Source organism: Salmo trutta, chromosome 1, assembly GCF_901001165.1.
Source record: "Salmo trutta chromosome 1, fSalTru1.1, whole genome shotgun sequence".
Classification (NCBI taxonomy): domain Eukaryota; kingdom Metazoa; phylum Chordata; class Actinopteri; order Salmoniformes; family Salmonidae; genus Salmo; species Salmo trutta.
Window position 1 is genome coordinate 54,904,719 of NC_042957.1, and position 17,251 is coordinate 54,921,969.

General features: G+C 42.2%; 2 protein-coding genes and 1 long non-coding RNA gene across 3 annotated transcripts; all 3 read right to left on the bottom strand.

Moving 5' to 3' along the window:
- Window positions 1–108: 108 nt before the first annotated feature.
- Window positions 109–5,464, bottom strand: LOC115201064 (erythropoietin receptor). Its single transcript, XM_029764298.1, has 8 exons — window positions 5,160–5,464; window positions 4,657–4,792; window positions 4,299–4,465; window positions 4,045–4,196; window positions 3,461–3,617; window positions 3,222–3,309; window positions 3,002–3,089; window positions 109–2,833 (listed from the first exon to the last, which is right to left on the bottom strand). Exons 1-8 carry the CDS (start codon window positions 5,257–5,259, stop codon window positions 2,129–2,131), a joined length of 1,593 nt encoding a protein of 530 aa, XP_029620158.1. The 5' UTR covers window positions 5,260–5,464; the 3' UTR covers window positions 109–2,128.
- Window positions 5,465–6,393: 929 nt separating this feature from the next.
- Window positions 6,394–16,494, bottom strand: LOC115201072 (ras-related protein Rab-3D-like). The gene is made up of 5 exons (XM_029764311.1): window positions 16,257–16,494; window positions 13,250–13,489; window positions 9,213–9,331; window positions 9,005–9,129; window positions 6,394–8,802 (listed from the first exon to the last, which is right to left on the bottom strand). Exons 2-5 carry the CDS (start codon window positions 13,487–13,489, stop codon window positions 8,615–8,617), a joined length of 672 nt encoding a protein of 223 aa, XP_029620171.1. The 5' UTR covers window positions 16,257–16,494; the 3' UTR covers window positions 6,394–8,614.
- On the bottom strand, window positions 9,499–10,003 carry LOC115201078 (uncharacterized). Its single transcript, XR_003879679.1, has 2 exons — window positions 9,922–10,003; window positions 9,499–9,800 (listed from the first exon to the last, which is right to left on the bottom strand). It is a non-coding gene; the product is annotated as an uncharacterized LOC115201078 (long non-coding RNA).
- Window positions 16,495–17,251: the final 757 nt, after the last annotated feature.

Consider the following 17,251-nt stretch of genomic DNA (forward strand, 5'->3'; position numbering starts at 1 on the left):
TCCCCACGTTTTTCTCAACTAAAGGACAACAAGAACATCATGGTACACAGTTTACAAGCGTTTCGATACACCCGCAATAACATCTGCTAAATATGTGTATGTGACCAATAACATTTGATTTGCTTTAATGCCATACATTTTTAAATCATATTAGTACAAAAAAAAACATTGTGAAGATATCTAATATGGAAGCGCATCAGAATTGATTAACATTTGTTATATTTCAGGCATTATATTGACATTTTTGTTGACCATAAAGAGATACTGAGTTACAGAAATGATAGATTGTTAGAAGTTCCGTATAGGTAATCATCACAGTATTATCATAACATGTAATGAAAAAGTCAGGAAACATTCACCAGTTTGTTTAGAAATGAACACTGAAAATAACTGAAAAGCAAAGGGTTTAAAGATAGACAAATTAGGAACTAGTTAATATTCTAAATGTTAGTAAACAAAAAATAAACAACATGTTTGATTGGAGCCTTTATTCTAAACAAATGTTCACGTTGGTTGTTTTTAAAAGATTTTCCCTTATTTACTAGGCTATGTTCTATACCTGTGTTCTGTGAGGGGATTGTGCTCCTTATCTTCTCTGAACAGATCAGAACCTCAACTCATTATGCTAAGATCTAGGTCACTCATATAAGGAAATTGTAAACTTCACTTGTTATGACGTCAAATACCCTTTTCCCCAATGCCTAGGCTATTCAACTACTGTCCACATTCTAAGGAACGGGACGATATCCTTATCTTGGCAAAGAAACAAAACATGAAACGGATTTATCTTCTTTAGGAAAACAGCCTTAATGTTGGAAGCAAATAATTTTGTTGTCATCCAGAGTCACGTTTATTTATTTTCCAAACGTTTATTTATTTTCCAAACTATAGCGCACAATATTTTACATACAGCAGGTTTATAAAGGACCAAAGAGTTTCATCTGCTTTGTGTTTTCATTTTGCCATGGAAAAAAATATTGCGATACTCTACCACCCTCAAACTAAACTCTGGACCTCAAAGCCAGTTCATCTGCATGTTTTCATTGTTCCCCTCTAGTCAGGGACTGATTTTAGACCTGTGATTCCAGGTGTGTGCAATTAATTATCAGGTAGAACAGAAAACCAGCAGGCTCCAGACCACGTAGGGTTAGAGTTGAGTATGCTTGCCCTACCACATTGAATTGCCATATTCACATGTGCCTATGTAAACAACTGTATTTTTACCAATGGAACAACTTACAATGTGACAGCGTTTTTTCAATCTGCTCATACATTTAGCCAAATCTCAATTTTTGTTTGTTGGGTGGGAGAAATTACCTACATTTTCAACAAACTGGTGTTTATTTAAACCCCCAAAAATGTCATTTTAATTATTTACAGTTTCAACAATTATGGCCTCTCAAAATGTATGATAATATGTAAGATTCAATGAGGCGACAATTAGACAAATATACAAACATTCATACACTAGAACCATCATGACTTTTACAACCTTTGTTGATCTATGCATTGCAAGCAAGAGGTGTACAATAGCATCATACTGAAATGTGACACATTGCCTAAACACATTCCTGCACATCCTACAGTACCTCTTCATTCTCGCAGGAGATTCATGTTAAGACCATGGTTACATCTTAGTGATACTCTTGTACAATACACAATAGACAAACACAATATTTACAATTTAAGTGTCAACTTTATCTAGTTATTCCAATAAAAATATAGAAAATAACCTTATAAATTGACCTACAAGATCCAGTGATCTTAGAATATACACATTACATGTGTTTTATAATATCAGCTTTAGAGTGTTTCAGTTCATGTATTTCTCAAACAGCTGCCTTCCGATTGAAGGGATATTGTGAGAATGAGCTTGTGACATCCAAAGAATTATGAAATCCTTATCAGGGATACTTTTGACTTTTCCTCACCAAAGCCTTTGAGCTTAAATTTTGGTTTGTCTGTTATCGCATAGTTATGAGAGTAGCCTACATCCTGGCTTTTTACATTCCACTGACAAGAAGATGGAGTCAATGTAGAAGCCTTGGACAAACATCCCAACTGTTTTTCAGCTTCATTGGACCTTTTAAGCCTCAGTTCATAGCCTGTTACATAGCTTAGCCTTAATTCAGAATGCAAAGTGGATGGGCGTGCCTATGGGTCTTTTGTGTGCAGGGATCTCGTTCTTGTACTCATTGGTATAGATAACTCCCTTCCCAATGTCATCGATCTTACTCGAACTCATCGGACTGTAATCCATGGAGACGCCTGAGTCGGCCACTGCCATGTAGGTGTACCCGGGGCCCTTGGGCGGCCAGGTGTGGTTTGGGTACTCAAAACTGGACTGGGACGAGAGGCGGCCCGATCCTGAGCTCTGTTGGAGGGAGCCCAAATCTGATCGAGATTCAGAGGATGTCCTTCCAGAGGCAAAGAGAACCTGCAGGGGCAAGGTTTCCTCCAATATGTCGTCCAGAGGCTCCTCCCCACTGTGGTTCTGAGCATTGAGGGTGACGTAGGCATCATGGGACTCCAGTAGAGAAGACTGGGTCCGGGGTGCAGGGTGCTGATGAATAGCCCGGAGCTGGTCCATCGGCCAGTGCTCCTGGGGGGTTTCTCTCCACCCCTCCATCAATGCAGAATCCACCCTCTTTAGCTTCTTGTCTTCATCCTCCTCCTCACCAAGTGCCTCTGAGGCCTTGGGCGGCAAAGCAGAGCTGGGTAAGGCGGGAACAAGGCTAACCTCTGAGAGCACCTCTAGTGGCGCAGGGAATTCCTCGGAATAGAAGTAGGCTGGCCTCAACCATAAGCCTCCAGTGCTGTGGCCCAACCACTCCTATTGACAAACCAAATGAGAAAGGTTCAGGAGTCTGCACTAATATTGAGTCAAGATGAACAGACTACGATACACACAAAGGATATAAATAAACACTACACAAGGTACTTCATACCGAGTTTCATATTCCAAGGATGCGAAGACTAATACTGGATTTATTTGTCTCACCTGAAAGTCACCGCCATAAACCTTAAAGAGGCCTTGGAACTTGCTTTCAGGGGTGGGAATGGTTGGCCAGATCTTCTTCAACAGGAACCTGAGGACAATATTGTACAGCCTTACTCCATAAATACATCACTGAGGATGTCTCTACAAAGGAGATCACTAAAGAGTGTAGTTATAGTGGTAGAATAAAAACTTTGGAAAGTTGTTGTTTATGGTAACTGACCTGCGATGAGACATGAGCACAATGAGAGACAGCAGGGTGAGGACGAGAGAGATAATGAGACTCAGGGACACGATGAGAGGGTCCAAGTCTGCAAATAAGATGGCACAGCAACAAGGTTACACCAGGGATGAAATCCAAGGGAGGGATCCCTCACAAATAGATCAAAGATGTTTAGCTCACGAGACAAGCACATTCTTTTGGTGACCGTGGGAATGTTGCTGCAGGAGAAAGAAGCTTACCACCAGGCACTGTTTCCATCAGTACCGGGTCAGTCCAGGCGCTCCAGAAGCCGCTGTAGCTGATGCCGTCCAGTTTGACACGAATGCGCACCTTGTACTTAGTGCCTGACTGCAGACCACGCAAGATGAGCTCAGAGCTGGCTTGCACCTCCTCCACCTGAAGACGAGATGATAATGCATTGTCATTGACACATCTCCTCCACCTGAAGACGAGATGATAATGCATTGTCATTGACACATCTCCTCCACCTGAAGACGAGATGATAATGCATTGTCATTGACACATCTCCTCCACCTGAAGACGAGATGATAATGCATTGTCATTGACACATCTCCTCCACCTGAAGACGAGATGATAATGCATTGTCATTGACACATCTCCTCCACCTGAAGACGAGATGATAATGCATTGTCATTGACACATCTCCTCCACCTGAAGACGAGATGATAATGCATTGTCATTGACACATCTCTGCCGAAGGCCAAGAAAGGAACGGCACCATTATTCACAAGGACACAAGAAACAAACGTTTCTCTTGTTTGGTAACAAACTTCTACCTCTGATATGCGTGTGTTGTTCATACCTTTCCAATGTGGCTCCCTGCCATGGCGTAGCTGACCTCGTACATCATGCTGTCACCCATGTACTTGAGGGAGGGAGGCAGCCAGCTGGCCTTCAGCTGCCCCTGCATCCCTGTACTCGTCAATGTCAGATTGGCAGGCGGGTCTAACAGGACTGACACACAGACATGAGAAGAAAATGTCATTCCTAAATCCTGAGAAAAAACTAATGGAATAGTCCCCAAAAGTTACCCACAACCAAAACTCTATAACTCACAGACAAGTTCAATGAAGAGACTGCGGTTGTGGATCAGCAGGTCGTCCCGAAACACCCGGATGTCAAGGGGCACAAATAATTGAGTCTGGGACAACCTGCAGAAATACAGCCTCTTGCCGCCTGCTGCTGGTAGGGCAGTTACGGCACACTCACTGCTGTTCTCATTCCTGCAGAGGAGGAGAGACATTTGGATTGTTTACACTTTGTATAAAGTTTCTAGGCTAAATGGAAAATTGAGGTGATCAATCTTCAAAACACATTCATAGCAGGTAGCAACCCTCTACCAAGACAAGGTGAGAAGATATGGTACAACGTAGCAGCAATTATTAACTGAGCGCTTTGCCTGATCATGACTTACTGGTATGTGTATATGAATGAGTATTGTTCAGCAGAGCCAGCCCTTTCCTCATCCTCCTCCCAGAAGCAGGTGAGGTCCGACATCCCTTCAGCAAAGCACTTTGGATTCTCTGGCTCAGCGTGGAGCAGCAGAGCCACTGTGTGGACAAGGGAGGGAAGTCTTAGTCCACAAGGAAAATGTGTGTTGGGGCATTATTGGTTTTGACAATTTAGTAAACACAGGTGAAGACTTAAAGTAAGTCTCCAAACAGCTCCAGAGGAATGACTATTGCTGATTAGTGATTATTATAACTATTTTTAACAGCTATTAAATTCACCAAATTGTGCGAGGAAACAAACTTTTGACAATTGATAACCTGTCTCTATCTTAACCCAAATCTAAAACAAACATATTATGTTGAAATACAAAATATAACATGATTGAAAATAAGCGTTGTAATTGTAAACACTTGTGATACAGAAGGTGACGAAAACAAGTAGGCTATTTGGGAAAATGTGTCCTACCTTTAGTTTCCAAAGCTTGTGCACCATGCACGATGGATGTTTTCTGAGCGCAAAACAATACACAAAATACCAACAGCTTATTCAGGTTATCATTTGTCATCTTTTTGTCTCCTCTGAGAACAAAGCGGCCTACGCGTTCTGTTGTACTGCATAACTGGTAGGCAACCAGCTCCAAACGTCTGTTTTCCCCTTCTCGCTTCGTGAGTCTGTCTCTGAGATACCATGGATAGTGCAACACCGTTGTGCGTGCATCACAGGAGATAAGGTGGGAGCGAGTGTCCAAGCCAAGCTGTTTACTTTTTACACAAACCTAACTGTAGAGGTGGAGCATAAAAAGTATTTTCACTCACGTCTGTGGGCGGGACTAGAGTAAGGTTACAACATGCTTCCAACGGGACAATATGTCCCTCCAAACCACAGGGACCCTTGGAGAAAGCTGAGGGCCACAACACAACTCTAAGTGACAACTGCATTTAGTTGCAGTGGGCTATTTTTTCACCGTGTATAATTGAGGTTCCTTATTGTGAGGAACAAAGGAGGCACGTGGCAGATATACACAGGTAATAGGGTAGGCCTAATATCTGAAAACCCACATGGAGCCAGTGAACTCACAACTCAGCGTAAACGGTCTCTTATCTCTGACCTACACCCATGTTTTTGAGCTCGACCTGCGTTATCTGTATTGCAAGGGGTAGTGTCCCGTGATAAGCATGGGGGCGTTTAGGCTCATCACAACCCTACATCATTTGAATGTAATTTAGCCTGGCATCACTTGACTTTAGTGGGCTCAGGCTGAGGATTTCTCATTTGGCACTAAGGAAGATCACTGATAGGCACCAGTATATGATGTAAGACTACACTATGATGTAAAAATATAAAAAGGTTACAAAACATTGCAAGAAGATTAACTGCAAAGGACACAAAGGCTGTGGATAACTGGTAGGTGACAGGAAAGGGCACCAGGAAACCTCTTATTGTTGAGGAGGACCACAGCAGTGTGGTTTTCTGTGTCGTTAGATAAAAAAACCCACCACAAACCCCCCCTTTATCCAAATGGGGAGGGAGGGAGGACGTAAGGCCATAAATTATAGATGGTATCACCATAAAGACTAACCTAACCACATAGAACATGGGTCTCAAGCCTTTGTCCGCTTGAATGCATAGATGTTGTGCTTTCACAAGTTCTAATCATCTAAACGATTTATCAGGATTGCACAATAAAACGACAACTCAATTTACATTTTGTAATGAAGTCTTTATTTTCATAAACACATTCAATGTATATGCCTTTTCTAATAACATTTTCCATCAAACAGAGAGTCTTAAATAGGAACAAAACAAATATACATTAAGACACAACAGTATAGTTCCCCCTTAATAGTATAACAAACCTATATAACCTATGGAATGCCAGACTACACAAAAACTAACCAATTCCACAGAAAAAAATTAAAAGGATAAAATGATTCACTTACAACTTCAGATTAACATAATTATCAAAAAATATGTTATGGGACCTTTTAATCAACTGACGTTGAAGTATTTAGATAAACTGGGTATCAGTGCATCAGCATGTGACTTAGAGAAGTCCTCCACAGGACTTTCAGTAAAACCTCACCACTTTCAATCCAGTTACCTTCAGCAGCAGAAAGAAAAACACTATTTAAATACACTGACAAACACCACCCAGGAGAAAGCTCTACAACTTGGGCATAATGCAGATGTAATGTGGGTATAGTGTTTTTACACAGCTATAAAAGGTTAACGGTTAAGTCTCCAGTAAAATGTTTCACACCACAACGAGACCACAGGAGATGAACAGGGGAGATCACTTGATACAAATCAGCCAGCTAATATCAAACAGCGAGTCAGCATCAGCTGTGCATCCAGGTGGATAGGTGTCTTTGTGATAAGCAATGGGAGAGAGTAGGTGCTCATGAATACTTTTGGCGGGCTTTGACCCAACCCCTCAGCTTTAGCAGTGCTTTGGCGTGAAAACATAAGGCTGCTATCATGCAGAGACAGTGCCTATCCCTAACTGATGGCCAGTGAACAGTGTGGGGCTAGTGATAGGGAAATGGCAGTGTCTGAGTAACAGAGGGCCGGAGAACAGGGGGAGATGCATATTTTTTCTACTGAAGCCATCCAAGCAGTACAATGGAATGTACTGTACATGCTTTAGGTGCACCATTTGTCTTTCTGTTTAAGCATATGATTTAGAAAATGAATTAGCACGGGTGTCATGCTTGGCCAATCACCACGCTTTAATTAGGCTACTTCATAGACAGTAACTTAGATGTAAGAACAGTACAGTAACATCATGCAAGTAATGCAGGCAGTTTACACTGGCACATCCAGATTACAGGACACTGTTCGAAGCCTTCTGCAATCGGGTTGGAAAGTGTAAGAACAATGAGTAGGAAGGGAGGCACAGAGGGGTGAGCGGGGACATGCCAGAGCAGGCCACGTGAAGCGTGTCAGTGTCACTAGTGTTATACGACTTCCTCCCAGACAAACATCCTGGAGCACAACATTGCTCTAACATTGTTTGGAACAGAATCTCATACTTTTTCACCTTCTCTTTCCCATAAGCCGTAGTGGTTAAAGTCTCAAGAATACTAGTGCACAGTTATTCTGAGGACATGGCAAAATGGCATCTCCAGTGTCACAGAGTAAAGCATGGAGGTCAGGTAAATAAGGAAGCAAAAGGCCAAAGCAGCAGAATAACTCCGTTTTGTGATTGTCTGGATGATGTCATCTTCATTAATAACAGTTCCATCTAGATTTTGATCAAGGACATGACAGCAAAACATGGATTTTGGTTGTATTTTTTTTTATCCGGTTTTGGGGTGCTGTTTTCTGTCCGGTTTTGGATTATGAGAAGTTTAGTCCAATGAATACATTCAAAGCAGAGCACCTAGCCAGGTGGCATCCAAAACAAAAGCACCTTCTGCTCTGTTTGAGTCTTAAACTATTATATTTTCATTAATTAAACTCTGAACACAACAATGACTTAAAATAATGACTACTGGAAACTATTTCATTATGACAAATCTTCTTCACATTGGCACTACTTTAAGCTGATTTGAACTAGCTTTGCTTTAAAAAATAAAGCCATTAAAAAGGTTTCTCACAATAAATACAGTACTTACATTTTTTTGTGTGCCAGAAGAGCAGAGGACGCCATGTGGTAGGGGGGTGAAGGCCACAGTACACAAGAGAGATGGGGCCTTTTCAGGGAATACAGAAACTAGAGCGGGGGATATGTGGGATAACACTGGATGGACCGAGGGGAAGGGACCGATGGTTATCTCAACTAGCTGCTTTATGGTTTTCATTGTAGTGGCTGTGTTAGGGGGTGTGAGATTGGGCTGTAGTTTGAGAGGTGTACTCTCTATACTTCAGGCACAGTGAAGGGGTTTGGTGTGGGGCTGTGAGGAGAAGTGAGGCGGGATTTAGCAGCCACAGCCCCCATGGTTCTCTGGAGGCGAGTCCTGTAGACTGGTGCTCCTGTGATTGGACAACAGGTTGGCATCTCCGCCCATGCTCTCGTTCATCTTCTCACAGATGACGTCTACCAGCCGCTCAAACACCTGCTTCACGTTGATGTTGTCCTTGGCGCTGGCCTCGAAGAACTGGAACCCTGTCAGACAGAGACGGGGAAATTGAGTAGAGTAATTACTTACTGTGGAGAGATTAAGAAAAGCAGATGAGATATTTAGGCTTAAGTGTTCGGTGTCCCCTGCTATATCTGTGTGTTCTCATGAGATCAGTATGCTGTGGTAGTGTGACCTCTTGCTGTATAGCCTTTGCAAAGACTGCATGCTGTTGTGAATGGTACTCACCAAGATCTTTGGCCAGTCTCTGGCTATCCTCTGTGGGGACTAGCCTGTCATCCTCCAGTTCACACTTGTTTCCCACCAGGATCACCTGTGCGTTGTCCCAAGAGTATGTCTTAATCTGAGTTGCCCTGTATGACCGAGGTGAGAGTAGACGAATGCAGTCTGAGAAGGCAGCAGGGTCAATATGGAAATGATGGAACCTTTCACTCACCAGTCCTGAACTGCGTTGAAGGAGTCCTGGTTGGTGATGTCATACATGAGCAGGAAGCCCATGGCTCCTCTGTAGTAGGCTGTGGTGATGGTACGGTAGCGTTCCTGTCCTGCTGTGTCCTGTGGTTGGGTTTGGGAACATGTTAAATTGTGTGGTATTTTGTGAGACCAGAAGGGGGCGATATTGACTAAGACCTACAGACTTGAGATGCTAGAGGTGAATATGTGTGTGTGTACGCTTGTAAATATTCAGGAGGTTTAGAAAAGACTACAATTATTATTATTTTAACATACAAAATGGATATTTGACATAAATAAACATACTTCTGTGATAGTGCTTTGTCCTTTAAATTGTCCTATCAGCCTAAACCTTCCCACCCAAAGCCAGTGTCAACTTCAGACTATTAGAAATTAAAGTGTCAGATACATGATTAAACAGAGTAACATCTACATTTGCCATGTCCATCAACATAACTTATTGTCAAACAACAAACCCTGGCCCACTATGAAAAACCCAGTAAGAACAAAAAGAACATGGAGAGCGTCAGACGTCGATAACAGCTCTCTGGTGCCGCAGAGCTGTAGAGACCTGTTTATCAGAAACATCTTTCAATTAAGTAGAGGTTGAGTGTGATGTCAGGGCTGTAGAGACCTGTTTATCAGAAACATCTTTAAGTAGAGGTTGAGTGTGATGTCAGAGCTGTAGAGACCTGTTTATCAGAAACATCTTTCAATTAAGTAGAGGTTGAGTGTGATGTCAGAGCTGTAGAGACCTGTTTATCAGAAACATCTTTCAATTAAGTGGAGGTTGAGTGTGATGTCAGAGCTGTAGAGACCTGTTTATCAGAAACATCTTTCAATTAAGTAGAGGTTGAGTGTGATGTCAGAGCTGTAGAGACCTGTTTATCAGAAACATCTTTCAATTAAGTGGAGGTTGAGTGTGATGTCAGAGCTGTAGAGACCTGTTTATCAGAAACATCTTTCAATTAAGTAGAGGTTGAGTGTGATGTCAGAGCTGTAGAGACCTGTTTATCAGAAACATCTTTCAATTAAGTAGAGGTTGAGTGTGATGTCAGAGCTGTAGAGACCTGTTTATCAGAAACATCTTTCAATTAAGTAGAGGTTGAGTGTGATGTCAGAGCTGTAGAGACCTGTTTATCAGAAACATCTTTCAATTAAGTGGAGGTTGAGTGTGATGTCAGAGCTGTAGAGACCTGTTTATCAGAAACATCTTTCAATTAAGTAGAGGTTGAGTGTGATGTCAGAGCTGTAGAGACCTGTTTATCAGAAACATATTTCAATTAAGTAGAGGTTGAGTGTGATGTCAGAGTTGCTTCCCTAGAAAAGGTTAACATGAAAAAAAATAGTCAAGCAGGTGAGGGGATTAAATTGGCATGGCAACTATCCTTGGCCGTCGCTTGGTAACCTGGCCTCGGTCCCTCATTTGCATTGGAGGACTTTACATCACTGAATAGTGGGGGGGGGGGTTATGAATGTTTCATTAGGGCTAATAGTGTGCAGGGTAGTCAGCCTGAACAAACTGCCACCGATTTAGAGATTGCAAGAAATAGAGCTGTTCTTAACTAAGAACAGGTGCCGGGCTAGAGAGACAAGTGAGTGTGTGAGACGGTGTATCCGCAGCGGTGTACTTCTGTTAAATGACCTTACCCAGAAGCAGTGGCGGTTCTAAACCATTTCAACTGGGGGGGCCAAGCTGGGGCCAGTTGTACTGTTAGAGGGGCCAGTTACATTAGACGTTATTGTTGTCATATCGTTTTCTTCACTGCATTAGCAGGCAAAAGACCATGTTCATAATCATCATCGTTGCCACTGTCTAATAACAGATGTAAAAAAAGAACGATAGCAAAAATTCGTTACGTAAAAATTATTTCATACTCCACATTTAGGGGGGCCACAAGGGGGTCCAAAATTGTTGTCACAGGGGCAATGGCCCCCCTTGGCCCCCCTCAGAACCGCTAGTGCCCAGAAGGAGAGTCTGCATCATCTCAGGGTCATTTTTGTGTAATTTATGAATGAAAGACACCAGATGCATATCTTATCTGATATGTACAGACATGATCAAATATTTGGCAAGGTAATGGATCTTACAGTAGCACTAACCAAATACACTGTCCCCATGGCTCACACCGTCTCCACTATACACCAAGTAAAGAAAATACTGTCAAAAAGCATATGCATGATGATAATGAGTGTAAAATGGTTGGGGGTCAGAGCCATCGATGTCACTAGGACCCTTCTCAGCATGCGTCACCTGGTCCTGCCGCCCACACAAAGCAGGGACACACACTAAGCCCTGGGCTTTGTGGTTCTGACACCAGGTGTGTCATTGTGCAGTTAACATATTGCCATGTGGTGTATCCTAGAATAAACAGTATGGTTCAGGTTGAGAAATATAGAAGGCTTCAAATTAAACTCATTTGTAAAACCACAAAAATATTTTCAAGCCTTTCTCATGCCACACACGAGGAGGAAAGCTTGCAGCAGTGTGGACAGGGCACCACCTGTACACTCTTCATAGAGTGGCGAGGCTCAGAGGGTTTGAGTGAAAACAGGACACTGTGGATTAAACGCCCCTGGCCATTCCACATAGGGTTGTTCATTAACTGTACACTTGCTCTCGAAGCCAGGGCTCATTTATTGGACATGGTTGCTACTTCCACACCTCCAGTGTATGAGGCAAACTGAGGAGGGTTTTATTCTCCTCTGATTTGAAACTCACTGGATGCTCATCGGATGGCATTCAGTGATCCCAGCCACCACTGACGACATTAAGCCAGATCACGTGTCCTCCGTGGAAACAGGGTCGGTGCGTCAGTCAGCTTGGTTTTGGTGTGGACACGGTTGCTGCTGATTCATCTTGATTGAATACAATACCATATAGGATGTTTGTCTTGTTTAAACAGCATTCACTGTGCGTGAAAATAGTTTCAAGGCAAACACTTTCAGGCGTCAGGGGACTAGGCTACATAGAAATAAATTGTACAAATCTGGTAGCCCTGTAATTCAAGTATTTCCACAGAACCTGATTTTTTCCCAATCAGTTCTTTTGACCAATCAGTTCAGTTCTGAAAAAGATCTGAAAGACCAATAAGTGGAAAATGGATCAGAATTGGTCTGTCTGTCCAAACACAGCCTTGGTCTCTAGAGCATGTGGTGCAAGCAGCAGCAACACATTGCAGTAGCTTGAGATGAAAAACCAAGTTTTCAGCAAAACATACGAGAAACAGAGGGTAAAATCATTGGTGGAAAAAGTACTAAATGGTCATACTTGAGTAAAAGCAAAGATACCTTAATAGAAAATGACTCCAGTGAAAGTAACCCAGTAAAATACTACTTAAGTTAAAGCGTCTGGTTTCAAATGTACTTAATTAAAATGACTAAATTGTCATACTTGAGTATGCAGAATGACATGCTATACATCTAATTCCTTATATTAAGCAAACCCGATGGCATGATTTACAGAAAACCAGGGGCACACTCCAACACTCAGACATCTTTTAAAAATGCAGTATTTGTATTTAGTGAGTTTGCCAGAGGCATTATATTGATAGGTGTGTGAATTGGACCATATTGATGTCCTGACTGAGCATTTGAAATGTAATGTATACTTTTGGGTGTCAAGGAAAGTGTATGGGAGTAAAAAGTACATATTGTCTTTGGAATAAAATGGAGTAAAATTTGTCAAATATTAATTGTAAAGTACCCCCAAACAATGACTTAAGTAGTACTTCAAAGTATTTTTATACCACTGTTTAAAACGCAAGGGCCTTGCAGATGAAAGTTGGTGATTGACCCACTATAGAATTATCAGCCTTCTGTCACAAAAACTCAATTCAATAGCGAAGGATTTGGCCTATGGATTTATATTCTGGTTTAATACAGAAGACAACTTTCCTCTTTTGATGGGATGTGTATGAGAGTCCACTATGATGTAAAAAAAAATGTGGCACAAAGGTGGCAATCATGTTGTAGAGACCATAGCTGGCATGTGGGACAAAATGCATAAGGCTAACTCACCCATATCTGTAGCTTTATCCTTTTCTCATTGCGGAAGACGGTCTTGACCTTGAAGTCTATGCCCACGGTGGAGACAAAGGCTGAGGTGAAGGAGTCATCAGCATAGCGGAACAGGAAGCTGGTCTTCCCCACACTGCTGTTGCCAATGATCAGCAGCTTGAACATGTAGTCAAAGTTCTGGTCAGCCGCATCCTTCTGGGCAGGCTGCTGCTGAAGGCGAGAGTCATTCACTGACGCCATCTAGAGGGGAAGGCAGAGGTGTGAGAGGTGATACTACAGCTCAGGGTGAATTAAACACCAAATCATCAGGTTAGAGGCTCATAAGTAAGCATTTCACTGTAAGGTCTACACCTGTTGTAGTCGGTGCATGTGACTAATAACATTTGATATGAGTCTTTGAGTTTCATACCAATACAACTCAACATTTGGTAGGTAAAATCAACAGGCCAGGCTCAGTCCCCTAAATTGTTATGATCCAGTAATGAAAGGTTGCGGGGAGTTTTCAAAACCTGCTCGTCATAGCTATTATGACTCAGTCACTTGCAGACTGCAGCATCTGCCACTGGGTATCAAATTGCACACCATAAAGACCTTTTAGTGCTTGTCACTCGTTCCTAAAAGTGGGTGTAATGACTGCAAGGAATGGGTGTGAAAGGAGAGTCCATGGCCTCCCCCCTCATCCTCAGCTGAACAATCAGGGCTGCACACCACAGCTTCCCTCTGATGAGGACTGTCTCCTTGGAAACCGGTCCAGAACATAGCCACCAGGCCCATTAGTGGGCCAGGCCAGCTAGCTCAGCATGGCCATCTTAAGAAGTAGTGATATTTAACAACAAAGGGGAATGTAGAGGATGGTCCACAGACAATGTTGTGGGGCAAAGAAAATCTCTTGTTGAAGCTGTATCTCTATGATTCCATGTTTGTGCCCACCGAGATTATAGGGGTGCGAGAGTGAGTCACTGCCCCTTACTTTTAACATGGGGGATGTGCTGTGCGGTAAATGTGTTAAATAAGGCAAATGCATGATGTAAAGGCCAAAAGGATTTTGTAAAGATTCTGTGCAAAAGGCAGGTCTGTACTATAATCCCCTATCACATGGCACCAATCAAACCTTCATCTGACCATTGCTTTGTGGGTCTGAAGTCATTGGATCATAGGTCCCACACTGTGTGTACAAAGAATATGTGGGAAACCCATTGGATCAAATGTTGTTTTCCTCTCAGAACATAAGCCTGCTAAATCCTGGTCACGTCATGCACATTTACACTGTGGCTCAAGAAGTCTTAAGGCAAAATAACATTTGGGGAAACTGTTTTTCTACCCTAAATCTGTGGCAACTGTTGTGCTGCTGAGGCAATGAGTAGCCTACAATATCCAATATCACTCAATTCAATATCCAATTGTACAATAATCATATTATATAATCCATCCCAATGCTGCAGTCATACTGTCCAAATTATTCTAAGATATTAGAGACCAAAGTTACTGAATGATGAAGTGTTGAGAAACACATGGCCAAAACTGTTTGTGGACAAGTAGCATTAGATGACTTTGACCAGGGGGTGATGAATTTAATACTGGCATGCCACCATCTGCCACAATAATCGGGTACATCTCTGACGGGACAGATTTTACATCACTGTCATCACAGAACAGGCCTCCACTTAGTAGAGTTGAAATGGGAGTTGTTATTTATGCACTGGAGAACCATTAGTTCTGTAAAACAAATAAGAGGCCATTATGGTGAATAGGCCTATTGTGGTCTCTCAGCTGGCACTGTTTGCCGAGTAAGGTCCCTGGCTGTTATAGGAAATTAACTCTTGATTGGTTGGCAGCTGTCTGTTCCCTATAAAAGAATGGTCGTAAACACAGGTGGTGATGGAAGTAGGTTAGTAAAATGTAGTGGTTTCAGTATACCTGGACAAGCTCAAATTAATAGCACAATAAGTAGGCCTATACTAGTCAACTCACTCCCTACCAATCATATTGAAAGTTGTCAAGTGTCCATTCTCCATCTCTATAAGCCCTTGATCATGACTCTCAGTTTCATTACATTACACATACGTTACTGGACAAAGGCATCTTCTGTATGGGGGAGTTCTGTTAAGAGCCCCAATGCTCAATCTGAACATTAACAAGCGTCTGTTTTGGAAGCATAAGGACCTTATCTTTCATATCAGTGAGAAATCATTTAAAAAGGTTGAATTGATACACCTTGATAGGGTTAGTGTCAGTGGAGGACGACTCATAATAATGGCTGGAAAGGAGTGAATGGCATCAAACACATGGAATCTATGTGTTTGATGCATTTTAACCATTCCACTCCAGCCATTAGCACGAGCCTGTCCTCCCCAATTAAGGTGCCACCAACCTCCTGTGGTTAGTGTTCCCACAAGGCCATATCTCCATGTTACAGAGCTTGTTTTTGAAGATAAGAGGCGACCACCTGTGCTAATTAGCTATGGAGCGTGTTCTGAACACCTGTGTGTAAGCGTAACTCGGGAGGTGTAGTTTTGTCAGATGGAGGCACCCATAGCTGTATAGATCTGTGACCAAACATGTTTTTATTTGAAGGATTCTTTCTCGCTAATGCAAAGGCCACAGCAAGCGATGATTTGACGTTTCAAAACACAGCGTCGGGATTTTAGTTCACATGAGAGTCGTGGATGAAGCTAATGGCTGAAAACGGTAGGGATAAGGCAAATGCCGCCTAGAGTTTGACAGCTATATCTCTATATGATATAGAACTGCCAAAGTAGACCCTATACAGAGAATGGGGGTGAAGAAAATCCATAGCTGACAATTTGTCCTTTCGGTACTTCAAATCGCACCAGGTGCTCGAAAACCTGTTGTCACATTATAGAAACATGTAAAACTAAGTCCAGTGTACATTACATTGAGTTAAGTAAACGAGAATACAATGCCCAGTAAACTATTTTCGTTTGGACATGAAGGAAGCTGGACAAAGGCGCAGAAAATATTGACCAAACTTTTTCCAACCACTTACCTAATCTATGGAAACGGAATTTCTTTGACTTTAACCGTCAATGTTATTTCCTTTCAAGTGAAGAGTGAAAGTTCCCTAGGGTCTTCAACAACCTGAATTCTCTTTCCGCCCACCGCTTTCTGCCTCACCGTTTTCCTCTGAGCGTTTGCGGAATAGAACAGGCAGCTCCCGGATCTCGTTTGTGTACAAAGGAGCACCCTTCGAGAGCGCAGCAGTCAGTGTAGTGATCACCTCACACGCCAGTATTCACACAGCTATAATCTCTCACACTTCCAGATAGCAAATTTCCTGTACTTTATGATCCCTCACTCAGCTCTAGCCTGTTTCGAAATAAGAGCTTTCACAAATCAAGGCAGCATATACAGTATGTTTGTTTGACTGGTTAATGTGTATTAAATTGTTGAATAAAATAGAGAATATTCTGAGCTGGGTCAGTCTTCTGATCTGAACTTCAGAGATGCTCTGCAGTCTGCCAACCTCATAATTTATTAAGTATAACTCAACATTTGATAATGCAGAGTTGCAGATCAGTAGAAATACACTAATGAGATCACTGGGCTCAGATTCTAAAATGTTGTGTAAGTTAATATTTCTGTGCAGATATGGTAGGCCAACTTTGGAAAAGCATCCACCAGTTAATAAATCAGAATTATTTCCATGAGTGAATAAGTGCACATCCTTGACACTTCCTGGTGTTTTAGACCAGGGTTCCCCAAACTCGGTCCTGGGGCCCCCTTTAGGTGCGCATTTTGTTTTTTGCCCAAGCACTACACAGCTGATTCAAATAATCAAAGCCACCAACCTCCTGTGGTTAGTGATAGGGAAAAAACTAAACGTGCACCCAGTTTTGGAAATCCTGTTTTAGACACTTGCTCATAGTCACTACTTAGGAATTCCAGAAATCAGCAATGTTTTTTCTACTACTGCACATGAAGGGTACTTTGTTTTCTAGTTCACACGGCTTACTTCCAGCAGCACCAGTTTGTGGCTCATTG

Coding starts and splice junctions, on each gene's coding strand:
- LOC115201064 (XM_029764298.1), bottom strand. CDS start 5,259: ATGACAAATGATAACCTGAATAAGCTGTTGGTATTTTGTGTATTGTTT. Junction 4,466..4,656: donor TCATTCATATACACATACCA/GTAAGTCATGAT, acceptor CCTCCTCTGCAG/GAATGAGAACAGCAGTGAGT. Junction 4,197..4,298: donor TCTCTTCATTGAACTTGTCT/GTGAGTTATAGA, acceptor TCTGTGTGTCAG/TCCTGTTAGACCCGCCTGCC.
- LOC115201072 (XM_029764311.1), bottom strand. CDS start 13,489: ATGGCGTCAGTGAATGACTCTCGCCTTCAGCAGCAGCCTGCCCAGAAG. Junction 9,332..13,249: donor GGATAAAGCTACAGATATGG/GTGAGTTAGCCT, acceptor ACCCAACCACAG/GACACAGCAGGACAGGAACG. Junction 9,130..9,212: donor TTCAACGCAGTTCAGGACTG/GTGAGTGAAAGG, acceptor TCGGTCATACAG/GGCAACTCAGATTAAGACAT.